Source organism: Cryptomeria japonica, chromosome 2 (genome assembly GCF_030272615.1).
Source record: "Cryptomeria japonica chromosome 2, Sugi_1.0, whole genome shotgun sequence".
NCBI classification, from domain to species: Eukaryota; Viridiplantae; Streptophyta; class Pinopsida; order Cupressales; family Cupressaceae; genus Cryptomeria; species Cryptomeria japonica.
The window spans coordinates 577,517,081-577,534,181 of record NC_081406.1 but is presented as its reverse complement, the minus strand read 5'-3'; the positions used below and the strand labels follow the sequence as shown (position 1 = coordinate 577,534,181).

At 37.8% G+C, this 17,101-nt stretch overlaps 1 protein-coding gene across 5 annotated transcripts in view; it reads left to right on the top strand.

Annotated features, from left to right (window-relative positions):
- Nucleotides 1–17,101, top strand: part of LOC131051075 (uncharacterized) — a 190,223-nt gene that overhangs the window by 160,224 nt on the left and 12,898 nt on the right. Inside the window, exon 10 of one of the 5 annotated variants that reach the window (XM_057985456.2) lies at nt 4,280–4,510. The exons of 3 other annotated variants lie outside the window; for them this stretch is intronic. In XM_057985456.2, coding sequence (XP_057841439.2) covers nt 4,280–4,408 — 129 coding nt within the window. In that variant the 3' untranslated portion in view covers nt 4,409–4,510. Of the gene's footprint in view, nt 1–4,279; nt 4,511–17,101 lie in introns of those variants that run through there. One more of the 5 variants, XM_057985495.2, reaches the window with a different exon arrangement.

Sequence of the window (17,101 nt, the reverse complement as noted above, 5' to 3'; positions counted from 1 at the left end):
GACAACCATTTAATTAGGGATTTGCCCAAGAAGAAAGAACAAAATTATTCAAACTCAAGCTTTAACTCAACCCAACCAACCACGGGTTATGAACTAGCCATTAGTCCCTTCTGGCCCTAAAGATTCAATCCAGGCTACAAGTCAGTCCCTGGTTCCTATGGATACTAACATTATTCATGAGTCTGATCACATTGCCTCTACTTATAAGGATGTTGCTATGGAGGATGGATGGTAGGTTGTCATAAAGAGGAAGGAGCCTTTTGAGCGTTTTGGCATAAAAGTGGGTCCTCATTCTTCTGTTGGAGCACGTCGATCTTCTTCTCCTCGTAATTCCAAATCTGTTGCTCATCTTTCTCCTTATGCCTCCCATTCTTTGAGACAACATTACCAGTCTCCTGCACCCAAGGATGTGCACACCTCTATCCAAACCCATTCTATTAGGCAAAGATCATAGTCTCCATCTCCTACTAATGCTGATTTGGGTCCCATAGACCATTTAGTTTCTATAGCCAATCGTTTTGATGCTTTGCCACAAGAAGATGCTCCGTCCATTCTGGATTTGCCATGAACTTAAAATTTTTCTCATGGAATGTTAGAGGGTTATCTGTCGCTCACCGCAAGTATGGAGTTAGAGAGACATTAGTTACTTGGAAACCTTATATTGTTTTTCTCCAAGAGGTCAAGTTGAGTGGTCTTCGTCTTTCTTCTTCTCTATCCAATGTATGGAGGGAAGCTTCTTTCTTTCATACATCACATATAGAAGGTAGAGTGGGGGTTGTCCTTGGTTTGGCCCCTTGGGTGAAGAGATTTGTCATTAATCAAGGTGAGGATCCTTTACATAATTGTGTTTGGGTCCTCACTTTTATTAATGGACAACCTATTGGCTTTTGCTCTATTAATGCTCCTAATCTTTTAAAAGACATGAGTGAGTTATGGGAGTGGATTTCCAAAAATCTGCCTAATGTTAATTAGGTTATCGATGGAGACTTCAACATGGTTGAACACCATAATGATCGCAGTTGGCTCAGCCCCACAAAATTAAGTAAAGAAGAGTTCAATAAATGGCTACTTTGTCGTAATCCATTGGGGTGATAGATCTTATTCATAATAAGGACCTTACCCATGACAGATTCTACATCTCCCCTAACCTTCATGTTGTTCAGGACCCAAGTGGTATTTGTGTTAGAGTAGGTTACACTTCTACTCTCTTAGTTCACTATCCTATTATTTGTTCGGTCTAAGGGACTAATAACAATAATGAGGACTCTAGGTTACCATACAAGCTGAATACTTCTCACCTTAAAAATCCTTCTTGTGTGGCTGCTCTGGTAGGGCTTTCGAATTCTTTCCCTAAGCCTAATGTAGGAGATTCTTACAGGGTTTGTTGGAACAATGCCATTTCAAGATGTGCTAAATTTCTTCATGCTTTCAAGAGGAGACTGGGTTGGCAACAAAAACATAAAGAAAAATCACTTAAGGGTAAGATTACGACATAAAATTATTGAATAGTAGGCCTAATGATATTAACTTACAGACTTCAATAGCTTCATTAGAGGCCCAAATTCATAAATTGGATAACTATAGCGCCTAAGGAGCTAAAATTAGGGCTCGATTACATTGGTAATAGGGGATCTAAGTACATCTTTAATTTTCTTAAATACAAGCATAGAAAGGAGTTCATTGGAGCTATCCAAGATGAAATAGGTATTCTCCATACGAAGCTCGAATAGATTAAAGACTTATTTCAAACATACTATGAAAAATTATTTAGAGAGGATGTCCATTGGCTTGATGTGCACCAATTTTGGAAGACATTGTTAAAGGACATATTCCTAGGAAACTATATAAGGATTATAGTTTGTTCTTAGACCACAATCTCTCTACTGAAGAGCTAGAACATGTTGTTTTTTCTATGGCAGCAAACCAAAATTCCTAGAGTTGATGGCCTTCCTGTGGGATTTTATCAAACCATGTGGCATCATATCAAGGAGGATTTTAGTTTGCTCTATTTAGAGGCATTGGAGGCTAGATCTTTAGGGCCTGTTATTAACAAAGGCATTATCAAACTCAACCCTAAAGGGAAGAATGAAGACACTATTTATGGGTGGCATCCCATCACCTTACTTAATACTTCTTACAAAATCATTGCTAAAGCTTTAGTTACAAGGATCAAGCCGGTTGCAAAAAATATTGTTAGACTTGAGCAAACTGGTTTGCTTGGTGGGAGATTTATCCTTGATAATCTTATCTTTGCGTGGGAATCTATGGGATGGGCTCAATAATCAGGTCAAAATTTTATTCTGGTGAAGTTGGATTTTGATAAAGCTTACAATAGAATGCGTTGGAGTTTTATCCTTAAAATGTTGTAATGGTTGGGATTTGATCCTAAGTTGTGCAAACATGTTGAAATGTTGTTCTCAGATGCCAATGCTAAACTAATTATAAATAAAGAGATGCTCAAGCCCTTTCCTCTACGATACTCAATTAGGTAAGGTTGCCCTTTTTCTCCTTTTCTTTATGTTCTAGCTACTGTTGCCTTGGGCTATTTGTTACAAAAATATAACCAGATGAACAAGATCTAGGGTATTTCTACCCCCAACAACTCAGTTGTGATAAATTCTCATTTTGTTGATGATAGTATGTTATTCCTCCAAAATTCTGAAGAAGAGATTAATAGCGCTATGGATGCTCTCAACCTTTATTGTTCCATTTCTAGGTCTAAGCTTTCTCATCATAAAAATGAATTTCTCATGCTACAGATTGACCCTATCCCCCCTTGGATTCCTTAGGAATGGAAGAAATCAAACATGATGAGCTTATATGCTAGTTGGGCATACCCTTTGGTTTGGGAATCTCTCTTTTTGATATGTGGAAATGGTTTCTTAACAAAGTCAAAATGAAATTATGCACTTGGGAAAACAAATTTTTATCTCTAGCTAGTAAGATCTAGGTGGTGAATTGTATTTTTCTAGCTTCACATGTTTACTACTCTTCTTGTTGGTTGCCCTCAAAAAAGAGCTATGATGAACTTATCAAACTTGTTTGGAATTTTCTATGGTCAAATTGGAGTGGTGTTGTTGGCCTCAAATATTCTTCATGGGTCCACTGTAACCAACCTAAATCTAAAGGTGGATTAGGTATTTTGGATCCCTCTAACTCAAGGGGTGTGTCTGACAACTAAATGGATAATTAGAGTGATCAAGGGAGATGAGTCTTGGAAATATTTTGTTCTGTTCTGCATTATCCAAGCCTCAACAAAGAATAAATGGCAAAATGTTAAGTGGGAGGATAAAATTTTAATGGCTCCCTCTTTTCATATTAAAGCCTCATTTCCCTTACAGTCTATTTGGAGGGCATGGCAGCAAGTCTGCAATTACTTGAGTTGGAGGAATTTTTCCCATCAACATGGTTTTAGCTTTGGTGATTCCTCAATTTGGTGGAACAAATTGATCCGGTATCAGGGCGAACCTCTTGTTGTTTCTTTCTAGAGACAGGGTTATTATCTCTTCAAGAAAAGAGTTTGTCGGTTTAAGGATTTGTGGGACTTCAACTCACTAGAGTGGGCCTCTTGCTCTACTATTAAGAATACCTTTGGTCTAACCAACAAGTTCAAAGGGTTTTTAATCTTTGTTAAATCTCTAGTTCCTAGTGATCTTACCATGAAGATTTGCACGCCATTGGAATGTAATTTCTCAAAAGATTGGTGGTGGCTATCTATTCATCAGTTTTTCCAGTTTCGTTTAAAAAAAGTCTACCTAACCCTGCTGCCCTCTTTGCCACTCAATCCGAGATTAAATCAGAAATGGAGCTGTAAGTTCAAAGAAAAAATGTGGAAAAAGTTGAGTGCTTAGATTTGGTTGTTTAAAGAAGAAGCCAATGCACAGATTTTGGCTTGGAAAATATTACATTTTAAATTGCTAGTCGTTGACCAATTGAGATGTATGATGATTCAACCAAATAAATGCCCCTTTTGCCTTCAAGATGAAAGTCTGAAACATATCTTTTGGGATTGCTCTTGGACTAAACAAAAATGGAATGTTGTTTTCAATTATATTCCAAATATTTTTTGCCATACCTTATGTTGGAAAGAAGTTGTTCTACGTCTAAATCTTAAAAAAATATATCTGCTAATTCTATGAGACATATTATCTTGCTTAACATATGGAAAAGTAGGTGTATGCTTGTTTTATCTAACCATGAGGTTCACCAAGAGGGAAAAATTCTTAGGTTTTATTCTAAAATCATATTTCAGACTATTTTCTTGTGCTCACAATTGTAGGGAGGTCCTAAAGAACGAATGAAGATCAGCAACCAACTAGATAGAATCAAATTCCAGCTTTTACAACTTCACAAAAATGATGCCTTTTGTTCCAAACAGCTTCAACAAATGTTAAAATCCAGGTTGTGACATGTATTTTTGTTGCAGTGATGATGGAGTTTAGTCTCAACTGGCTATGGTGTAAGCTGTAATAGTTTAGCTTGATAATTGTCTTGTCATTGTGCTATGTTCTCCCTTCGGGTTGCAACATTATTTATGATTTGTGCTCCTCTTTGATGGGGTGTCCTTTATGATCAATTTTGTATTTGTCATCTGAAAGGATTCGGTGATTGTTCTTTGTGGGTTGTTGGCCTTTCTTTTCATTTTTTGGCAAGCTTTTGATTTTTGATATCTATGTAATTTCTTGCATTATTTCAATTAAAAAAATGTGTAAATGTGTGGGTAAAAGTACAAAGTTGTATCACAACTTTTTGCCAACTTATCAGAACAAGTAACTTTAAGCATTTCCGACTAAAAACAATTTTGTCAAACATATGATCTAGCTAATTTAGATAAGTCAACAATTTTTTCAACTAAAATTATTCACTAAATGTATATCTAGCACAACTTTTAGGCTAATTTACTTTAGCAACTCCTACTTATGTAAATAACAATTAAAATAAATGTAAAATTACCTTTTTGTAGACCTATAAGTATAGCTTTCGAGTATATATATTTTTTAATATTTTAATTATATTTATATTTTATTTTTTTTATTTTTTACTCAAAGTAGGTTATCAACACCAAAATATAAGGTTGGTTATCATGTCAAGAATATGATGGATTAGATGAAAGATTCTATGTCAGGATGGTATTTCCATTTTAGATAATTATTTAAGACAAAAGGTGACATCCCATGGAAATAGTTATGTTTTTTATTATAAAAGCAACAAAACAAGGGTGCTGACCCTATACAAAGACAAGCCAAAAAAGTCATTCACAATTGGTCAAGAAAAAACCACTGACAATAAAGACCCAAACAAGCCACTTACAACACTGTAGTAGAGCAACTAGAAACCCACATTAAGGTTGGGGAGAAATTTCACCCACAACTCAAGGAAAAGTTTAGAAAGAGGAATAAGAATGGTCTCTCCTTCGTTGACGAACAACAATCTAGACAATACTATCATTTGGAACACCCTCACAAGGGGGATCAAGAGGGGAAATTTCTTTAGTGAGTCTTTCATCACAAGGAGTAGAATGCTAACTAGGCGACACACCAGCCACCAAAGGTTGGAGCAATACGAGAGCAACAGGTAGAGAAGGGTCCATGGGGCCAAAGAGGGCCACACTAACAATAAGAAGCATAGAAGGATCCATGAGGCCTTAGGAGGAAAAACTAGCAACATGAGGTGAAACATCACCCTAGGTGGAATCATCATTAGCCTATGAAGATTTATCAAAAGAAGAATCAGAAGCCAAGACTATTAGGTGTTGGGTAAATGCACAAAGTTGGGTCCACTTAGAGTGAAAGTTTAAGACTTAGCCAAAAACACAAAAATTTGTCGAATGAACTAGAATCGCGTTTGTTTGAAACAGGACCCTGTTGTGCTTCAAAGTCCCGAGCCAAAATTTGAAACAAGATCTTGATCCTAAATGTACGAAATGAGATCCCATTTGAAAAACAAAATGGGATCTCGCTTCAAAATTAAAAAAGGATCCCATTTCTTTTTATATTGTTTATTTTTTTATATTGGAAATGACTTATATATACATGAATATAACATTGAAGTATAAGTCTTATACTTGAAGTTATATTTCATGTATATATTGACAAGATGTTTGAGAGTGGTTTCATATTTCTAGGAGCTATAATGCAGATTCTAGATTTTAGATCCTATAAATTTTCAAATAATCTCTCTCTCTCTCTCTCTCTCTCTCTCTCTCTCTCTCTCTCTCTCTTCCTTAACTCTCTACTCTATGTCTCCTCTCTTTCTACACACCTCCCCTCACTCCCCACCTACCTCTATTTCTCTACATATACCTCTCTATCTATCTCTACATATCTTACTCACCCTCCCTACAAACTTCTCTCTCTCCACCCCTCCCTCCTTCCCTCTCTACTTTTATCTCCCCTCTATTCCCTCTCTATCTCACTCTCTTTTCTCTCCCAAAATCTAGACCTATCTCTCTAGCTCTCTCTCTGTCAGATCCTTTACTCTCTCCTCTTTGTCTCCTCTCTCTCTTGACAAATTCCCTCACTCCCTACCTACTTTTATTTCTCTACACATACCTCTCTATCTCTCCCTCGCTAGCAACCCCCCTTCTCTCTCTCTATCTCTCTCCCAAAATCTAGACCTATCTCTCTACCTCTCTCTCACATCCTTAACTCTCTACTCTGTCTTATCACTCCCTACGTACCTATATTTCTCTACATATACCTATATATATATCTCTCTCTACATACCTTCTCCCCCTCCCTACCAACTTATCTTTCTCTACATACATCTCTCTTCAACCTCCCCTCTCTCTCTCACCACCCCTCCCTACTTCCCTCTCTACTTTTATCTCCCCTCTATCCTTTCTCTACCTCTCTCTCACATCCTTAACTCTCTACTCTTTGTCTCCTCTCCCTCTACACACCTCCCCTCACTCCCTAAGTACCTCTATTTCTCTACATATACCTCTCTATCTCTCTCTACGTACCTTTCTCTACCTCCCTACCAACCTCCCTCTCTCTCCCTCTCTCTCTCTCTCTCTCTCTCACACACACACACACATTGTATATCTTCTTGTAGGATTTTGAGGTACATGTTGTTCTAGTTGTTAAATATTTTAATTTTCTAACATTGTTGGAATTACATTTTTAAGGATTTCATCAAGCATGATATTTTATGTGTTTTCCTTTTCACATTTCTTTCTCTACAACCGATCTTTGTATATGACCTCCTCATTTAATATGACATCTCTACTCCTAATGATTTTGTGATTCTCATAATCTCTTAAATGATAACCAAAATCATTAACTGCATATCTAATAAAAGTGCACTTCTTGGATCTTGCCTCAAACTTTGTTCTATTTTCCATGTCAATATGGACAAATACTTCACAACAAAAAGTTTTCAGAAATGAGTAGTTTACCTTTTTACTCATCCATGCCTCCTCTGGAATACCACCATCTAAGGAACTTAAAGGCCATCTATTTATTAAATAAACAACAATATCCATAACATTTGCCCACAATTGTAATGGCAATCCTACATGTAATCTCATACTCCTTGCACGTTCCATGATTTTTTTATTCATCCTTTTAATCACACCATTTTCCTGTTGTGTTCCTAGAAATGTATTTTGTCTAGAAATCCCATGGTTTTAACAATAACTATCAAATTCTTTGCTGCAATATTCACCTCCATTATCTAATAAGAGACACTTCAACTTATTTCATGTCTCATTCTCAACCAAAGCTTTCCATTTTTTTAAAATAACAAATACATCAAATTAATAAATCAATTAATAGCTCACGATGTCTTGCTCTGCTCCCCATTATGACTCTCCCACCCAAGCAAATTTGAATGCGTCTTCTCCTGCTGCTCCCAACAGTGATGCGTCTGAACCTGTTCCTTTTGCTAAAGATGGATCACCCCTTCTCCCGTGATTGTTGTTGTTGGAATCGTTGTGGGTGTTGGTGTTGTGGGTCATTTTGCTATTGGTGTTGACACTACAGTGGCGGGTGTTGTGGCTTCTGATGCTATTGGTGCCATAGTCCCTCCCAGACCTCCCCTTTTTTGTTGGTGGGCAAATCTTTGCTCCAATGGCCAGATCTGTTGCTCATCACCCCAAGGGGACTTCCCTCTCCCTTGTGCCAAGACCTACCCTGTGGTGGTCTATGGCCAGGTGGTTGTGGAAAATGTGGAGAAGGTTGATGATTCCACGTCTTCCATGGGTCATTCGACTTTTACTCGCATTCTGGTCGATATTGACATCTATGTGCCTCTCCCTAGGGATGTGGTTCTTATGTGGGAGATACGCCTTGGACTCAATTGTTGGATTATGAGGGCCTCCCCTTTTTCTATCAGTGATGCTTCTCAATGGGTCACTTAGCTTCAGATTGCTTTCTCCCTCTCTCGCCACAGAGGTGTTGCTACTTGGTGGAATGATGCTGTTGTTGATCACTTGACTGTCAGTATTGTAGATTTTGATGACTCCTCTCATGAGGGTGATGTCTCCTCCTAGGATGAGGTTGTGCCCCTTATTGCTTTTGAAGTTGTTGATGATCCCCCTGCTATTGTTTTTGTGGCCTCCTCAGTCCCTAAGGCTTCTACTCCTACTGCTCATGTTCTGCAACATCGCTCCATTGTTGGTGATTTTGGTCCAGATGTTCTACAATTGCATGTTGTTGTTGTGGACAGAAACCGTACGAGACCCCTTGCTTGATTCTTCTTTTGATGTATCTAATAGTAGTATTGCCTGGATTGTAGTTTGTTTCAAGGTGGGTCTTGCCACTCTTGAGTTGGGTTTCGGGTTGTTATTGGTTTGGCAGGCTTTTACATTGAACTTCTTGTTTGTTGTTCTTGGCCCATTCGACGTTGATTTGTTTTGGATTAATACCTTTGTTTTGTTGCTTTTCTTTTACTGCCTACAGGCTATTGTACAAAGGGATAACACCTTTTTGCTGCTTTCCTAAATCAAAAACAAATTTATCACATTTTTGGGGATTGAAATAAATCTCGATTGTTCTAGTTGCATCATCAATCAAAGTAACATGACAATAAGAGCCACCAAGAGATGGTACCTGAGTTGATCCCCATAATTTGAATGCACAAGCTCTAACTTTTCACTCTTATTTTCCTTTCCAACTTTGAGAAATCAAACTCTCTTATGTTTTTCATAAACATGATTTTTACAAGAATCCAAATCAACTTGCTTCAAACCTAGAATTAGATTTATGGAATGGAGAATCCTCATCCCCTTCTCACTCATGTGACCAAACCTATTGTGCCATATGTATTTGTTCCTGTGGAAGCTAAGGATGTAGAAAATTAGAATTATCAGTACATAAACCTAATATACCTATCTTTTCTCCTTTTTCTATTATCAATGATCCTTTAGTGACCTTCCATGAATGGTCTGTAATGCTAACTATGCAACCTTCATTTCCTCTTTTGTTTCAGTTGAAATTATTATTTTTCTGTGATCAAGAACATGGCTCACCTCTGTTAGCAACCATTGGTATCAATCTGGTAATTTTATTTGTATCTCACCCTTTACAACAATTTGCCATCATTCATTATCACCCAAATAAATTTGTCCAAAATCAACTTGAACATAGTCTAGAAAATATTTCCTATGGGGTCATTATGCCCTGCATATCCACCCTATCATTTTCTTTGGATTGAAAATTTTGGTTCTCATGTTTTGTCTCTTTTTCTTTCTTTCTTTCTTTTTGCTTTTCCTTTATGCTTTTGTTTTGAGCACCCCTGAACCCTAGGACCCCAGAGTCTCAAGATGCTCTTTTGTTTTGTTTTTGGTCTATTTCGGAACCTCAGAACCTTGGAGTTCTGAAATGGTTTCTTTGTCCATTTGTTCTTTTGTTCTTTCTGTCAAGACCCAGAACTTCAAAACCTCGATGTACCAAGCTATTCTTTTTTTTATTTGGTTCAAGACCTCGAAATCCCGAAGTTTTGAAGTCTTGTGGTTCTTGTCTCGTTGAAGCCTTGGAATCCCATAATTTTGGAATACCGAGTTCTTCGTGTTTTTGTGTTTAGCTTCATAATTTCAGATTCCCGAAACCCCGAGCTTGTTTTGTGTTCTGCCTCAGAACTCCAGAACCTCGGAGTCCCGAGGTGTGTTTTCGTGTTTTTTCAGAGCCTCAAAACCTCTGAACCCTGAAGTTCTGAGCTTCTCTTTGTTTTCACCTCGAAACCCTGGAGTCCCGAGGTTGTGTTTAGTGAGGTCGTACGGTCACAAAAGGGGGTGGATATAAATAGGGCGAAACAAATGATTTTCATTCATTTGTGCACTCTACTTCTATGAGATTCAAGCTCTCCCCCTACGCGTTTCGCCCCCTTGCTCGTTTGTGTTTTCCGCCTCGCCGCCTTTCCAGGTTGGTTTCCTTTGTTTTGTTTCTTACTTCTTTCTTGTTTTTCGTGTTTTGTTAGCTAGGGTTAGATTAGATTTGCATGCTTTCAATAAATTTTAGCCTCTTTTGTTTTTTCGCCTCATGGAACCCTAGTTTCCGCACTTTAAGATCTCAGAACCCTAAAATCTCGAGGCACCCCAATTTTTCCTATCTTACCTACCCCAAAACTTCAGAACTCCGAAGTTTCGAAGTGACTGTCTGAGAAGTTTTCCCAATCTCAGGATTCCGAAACTCAGAAATCCCAAACCTTTGAGCTTCATTCAAAGTTGGTCTTTCCCACCTCGGAACTCCAGAACTCCGAAGTTCGGAAGATCTGTCCTTAAGAAATTTATCATGTTTTAGGATTCCAGAACCTCGAAATCCCAGAGTTTGTGTTTAAGCAGTCTTACCCACCTCAAAACCTTGGAACCCTGGGGTCCGGAAGTTAATCATGATAATGTTCTTACCCACCTCGAAACTTTGGAACTTCAAAGTTCTGAAACCATCCTTTTGAGGTTTATTGCCAAACCCAGAACCTCAGAACCCCAGAGTTTCGGAGTTAGTTGTTTTCTGAGTTTTCTTAACTCGGAACCCGGGAACCCCGGAGTTCCAGAGTATGTGATGATTTTATAATATGATATAATAACTAATTATGGATTTCTTCTTGCAGGATAAAGGATATTGATGGACCCATCCCCAAGCAAGAAGAAGACTAAAGAGGAAGTAAAGTTAGACAAGAAGTCAATAACGATGAAATACTAATATCAAGGGTAGACTCTGGCTTCCAAGTTGGAAGACGAAGTGCAGTGGGTAACTGATACGAAGATTGGCCACATAGAGCTGGAAGACATTGAGACTTAGATGCAAGTTGAAACATTAGAAGCCTCGTACAAGAGGATCAAAAGATTGGGCTTGGTAGAGGCAGTTGTTTTCCCTTTGGCAATATAGCCGCTTGAGCTTATCCTAACTATTGCAAAATATTATTAGTAAGAAACAAGACAGTGTATAGATGTTGATGGAAATGTAATTGTGGATCTTTCCTCGGACATGATAGCAATGACTTCTGGAATACTAGTAAGGGAAAAGGTATTTTTGACAACAGAAGAACAAGTTGTTTATTTGTTTATAAAGAACACTTCTAACTACAAAAGGCATATTAATGAGGCATGTCTATCAGAGCCAAGGAAAACAGATCTTAAAGCAACAAATATTTTGAGGGCAGACTTTCAAGAGTCCCAAAGATACCTTATTATTATGCTAAGCAGAGCCTTCGGGAAGGCAGAGTGTAGACATTTTCACCCATGGATATTTCACTATATGACCACAATTTGATCGGAAAAGATTATTTTGACTGGTTGTAGATCATTTCTAACAATATTCATAATCAGATGATTACAATCCAGCAGACAAAGAAGTTCTTCATGACTTCTTATGTAGTATGGGTGGTCGCTCGAGTTGGTGAATTGCTAGAATTAAAGACTAAGGGAAGGTTAGGAGAAAAACCTGGACTAGGAAAAGGGTATGGGAGTATTATACTTAGCTACTTATCTCTCAAGCTAAATACATTTCAAGAGAATAAATGATGCATTTATTTATACTGTAATCATAAAACTGACAGGAGATGTAGGATATAGGCTAACCATTGAAGCCATGCAAATGATTAAAATGTGGGGGTGTTGGTTCTTGCAAAACCAACGATCTACTTACCTTCGGGTTAGCGGGTTCACAGGTAACCCATTTCTCCTACCCAGATATTGCAGTAACAGAATAATTATTTTGGAGTATGCTAGGCAGTTGGCGGGTCTACAAGCATTGTTGACATTCAAGCATAAGATTGGAATCACCTTGCATGTTTCTCTCGAACATTATACATGTCCAAACATTCAAGCAACAAAGGCAACCGAGCAAGAACTGCAAGATTTGAGTGTAAAAGAGCTTGATTATGCTCGTGAGTGGTACGATCCCTATGGTAAATTGAAACAAATGATGCTGAAATCATATGAGGGACATAAGCCCGCCTTGGAGGATTTTTGGGCAACCTCCAAGATAGTTTTGAAGTCAGAGAGAATGGATATTATAGGTTGTCAGTGCCCCAAATCAAGAAGTTTGAAATTGAAACAAATATTCCCAAGGAGTTAAGGGATGACAGTGAGCCGCTTGATCCAACATTCAAAGAGAAGGGAATTGATCAAAAACCGCTAACTACTATCAGATGGTCCAACCAAGAAGATTTGGATATTGAAATGGTTATAACAAAGGTTTTGGAAAGGATGAGGCAATGGTTAAGTTTAAGGATTTGTCCTAGTGCTGCTAAGGAGAAGAAAAATGGGAAAGCAACTGATAACCCTCAGACCAAAGTACACAAGGAATATGCAGGGAGAACAAGGTCTAATTCACGAAAGAACACTTCCACTGATCCGAAAGAAGCACCAACGCCAATTGACAACTGAGAGCTCAAGAGACAATTGGATGCTAAGATGAAAGAATCCCAATTTTTGAAAACTGTTGTGGAGCATGGGATCACTACAGTGTTACAAGCTATCCCACAGGCTTCCGTCACTCCCATCCTTCCTACTATTGGTCATGTTCCAGGTGAAGGTGTCTCTCAAGCTAAAACAACTAAAACACCATCGCCTCCTACCACTCAAACAAAGGAAGCCGAAGTGAAACCCCCTCCCCCTTCTTCTACACAACAAGCTACACCTACTCCAGTGCCAACACAAGAAATAGTTATCATCCACAATATTGAAACAAATTCCGATGAAGATGATGAACCTATTGCAGTTGTAACAAAGAAGAGAAAAGTGGAAAAGAAACGAAAAGAACCACAAGAGGAGCCTGCCACAATCCAACAAGAGAATCAACCAAATGCTACAAAAGAGTCAACTGTACAAGTGCAACCAATGGAGTTCATGTACAGGTTACAGGAGAAGAGGCACATGATGATGAAGATGATGAATAAGATGAAAGGATGGTCCTCACTCCTCAAGACCATGAGATTTTGCTTCAATAGTTGGGAGGAGATGATCAAGGGCATAAAGATGAAACACAAAGGCCATTTGAAGAAGAGGATTCTGAAAACTTAGAAGAAATACAACAACAACTTGATCAATCTCTTCAAACTAGTCTCGCCCAACAAGTTGCTCAATTTCATCAAAGACCACCAACTCCTCAAGATCAACAAGAGAATCAAGAGGAGGATAAGCAAGGTGAAGATCAACAACAAGAAGAGGAAGAACATAATTTAGAGGTTCATAAGGTCACTGTAGAAGTAGCAGTGCAGGGAGAGGAACATGATGACATTGTCCCACAATGGTTAAGTTTTACTTTTAAAAAGAAAGAGAAGGTCGTCCTCCCTAGCATAACATTACAAGATGCAATTACGAAGTCTCAAAGGAAAACAAAGAAAGCAAAAACTACTCATCATCTTTCAAGAACAGACTCCAGAGAAGTAATTGTCGATATAGCAGCACTATTGTAGGATGTCTAAGGATCCTCTCAAGCTACCCCCAGGGATCAAGTGTCTACGATAAATTTGGGTAAACAGACCAAGTGGGGAGAGATGCCTACCTTGGTTTCTGCAACGTCTATTGTCCAATCAAGAATGGAGGAGTACAAGACTAAGGTAGAGGTTAAGGCACAATTGAGGCAATATAAATGGTTGATTATGGAAATAGCCAAGCCTCTTGACTCCAGAATTGATGATGATCTGTCATCCACTTCATCGCTCCCTCCTAGTGATATTAAAGCTATATATGAAATGAAGAAGGTGGCTACATCAGTTAAAGCTTGGACGAAGGACCATTTGGGCAAAGTGAAAGCATTCTTGCAAAACACAATGGAGATAGCAAAGGAAGCCCATTTTAATAAAAATGCTCTTATATATTGTGTTACACAGTGGGAGCAACAACTATATCAACTTTCTAAGAGATATAGGATTTTGAAGAAAAATATAAAGCTGGAAGAGGATGTGATTACTAGGGAAGATCTATTGGGAGGTGAGACGGTTGCCAATTTGCAATCATACATTGATATTTTAGATTTAAAAATGGAAGTAATGGAGCAAGGTCGCATTGAAGTAATCAAGGAACATCCTTTGCTCCTAGATACACTTGATAAGTATGAACAATTTTTGGCTAAATTGTTGGGAGGGCATGGTCATAGTCTCAAACAAGACGGAGTATTACACCAAGAGAGTGTACTCATCTAGTGGGATTCTTATGTTGATGCTCAATTTTCAAAGACTATCGATTTCACTGCAAATACAATGAATAGGTACATGTATGTAATATTCTAGTGTCGGGAAGCTGATACCTTGATGGATGTGATGGTTGCAAAGGTAGAAAGTGTAAAAGAGATACTTAGAGTATACAAGTTCGGATAGGTTATATTGTTGACCTGCCTACTACTTCTTTGGACTGCTTTATCAACAACTACTGAAACTACAAGAAGAGGTGAAAGATGAACAAGTAGTTCTGAAAGACGAATGCAGATAGGCCACCGTGACCGCCATCTCAACTGAGCTATCAACTGGAGTTGAATCTCGTACTTACTTTTTGAGGCACTATTATTGTATGGTTCGAAATACTTGTTGTTGGAGCACCGTTTTGGGAGTGGACATGGAGTGTCAGTTTAGTAGCACTTAACTGGAATTCACAAGCAACGACTTGCATGTCGATTGTGACTCCTTCCTTTTTGTAACCCTAGTCTGTAGGTATGATTCTTTCCTAGGATGTAGGGGAAAACTCTATAAATTCTAGGATTTGGGCCATTTTGATGGTCCGCGAATTGATGATTTGAGGTCCATTTTTAGAGAGTCCATTAGAGATTTTATGCAATTTTTTATAGTTTTAGAAGATTTTGTGATACTCTTTGAAGTTTAATATAAAAAGTAGCTTATAGATTGCCCGATCTACTTGTGTGTTCTGTATGGTTGTGTTTTTCATGATCTGGTAACTTCTATCATTTGAATCAGTAACTAGTTCTTTTGGATGCTTTATTATTTTATGAATCATATTGTGCATGCAAATGGTATATGAGGATTAAATTGATAGGGTGATTAATGGTTTCGTGATATTCATTTCCGTTGGTGTGTAAAGTTGTCTGACTTTATATATCTTCTGGAGTTTGTCATTTGAATGTTGATTTAATGGTATTGATAATATTTGGATTACGAAATACTAACCGTGTGGATCATTCAGTTGTTATTGTATCAATTTCATTGTTATTTCTTGTTTCCCTGATCTATCTTTTGTTGCTTATTTTTTAGAAAGTTGAAATCGAAAAAATACAAAAAAAAAAAGATAATCTGAAGTGTGTAGTTATAACCAGCATACCCTCCCTTGACAGGTACAATCATATCAACAACTGAGTTGCCCATCACCGTCTAGACCCAACTATAGAAGCCTTGGAGTGGTTAGTTTTCTAAAACTTACTGCTTTTCAGGAGAGGTGGTGAGTATTCGTATAAACTACCTAACTGATGGTGAGTGTGTCAAAACACCCGTCAACAGGGGTGTGGCATGAAATGAAGCCCCTAAGTCGAACACCCAAGAATTAATAATATTATCTGAAGAAAGCATTAAAGCATCTTGTAGCACATCGCCTGTTACCTTTTCTTCATTGTTATTTTCTTGTTGTCTATCTCTTTTTTTTCCCTTTCAAGACCAACAATCTTTCTTAAGTGTCCTTTCTTCCCGCAATGCCAAAACTCTAGCCTTGCCTTAGATTTGGATCTTCCCTTCCTAGATTTCCTATGATTTTTTAAGCTCCTTCCTCTGTCCCTCTATCTTGTAGTATTCTCCACAATCAAAGCATTACCTAATGTCACACTTGTGCTTTTCTATTGCATTTCCTCGCTAAGGATAATACCAACAACATCATCCAACTTTAAAGTGTTTGAACTAGACACAAACTTACTTATAGCCATGACCAAGCTATTCCAACTTTTTGACAATGAGCACAAAATCAAGAGAACCCTAACCTCATCATCAAATGTTACTTTTACAAAACTTAACACACTAGTGACCATGTTAAACACATTTGAATGGTCGACAATAGACCTACTTTGTGATATTTTCATATCAAATAAACATTTCATAATAAATTCCTTGTTGGAAGTTGAGGTTTTTTCATATAGTTTGTCTAATGCCAACATGAAGTCCACCATTGTTGTCTCTTAGATATATTGAAAAACATCGATGATGGCAAGCACAACTGTATTGTTCCTAGTGCCTTTCTATCATAACCTCTCATTTTGGATCTATCATATTCGTCGATTGCTTTGTTTTTCCAACCAATGGTAAGAAAAGATCCTATATAGCTAGTCTTCCATTTGCATCCTCCATAGTTGATAAATTTGGTCGTTGAACTTTTCAACTTTAAACTTGCACTCCTCCACCATTGCTCCCACTCGAATATGGATTCTCCTACCAAATGACCAAAATACAGTCCTTTGATACCAGTTGTTAAGATTTAGGCAAATCGAAGTAAGAAACAATATTAAATATAATGTAGAATAGAAGACCAAAAATAATAATCCACAATAACACAAATTTAATGTGGTTCACCCAATGTGGGCTAGGTCCACATAGAAGCAATTGTCACTTTCTTTTTATCATCTAGCAAAGAGAAGATTAGAATCTAATGATTTTACACAATCCATAGCCACTAGTTTGTTAAGCCTTATTCGCAGTTTACAAAGGTTGGTTTACATACCAAAAA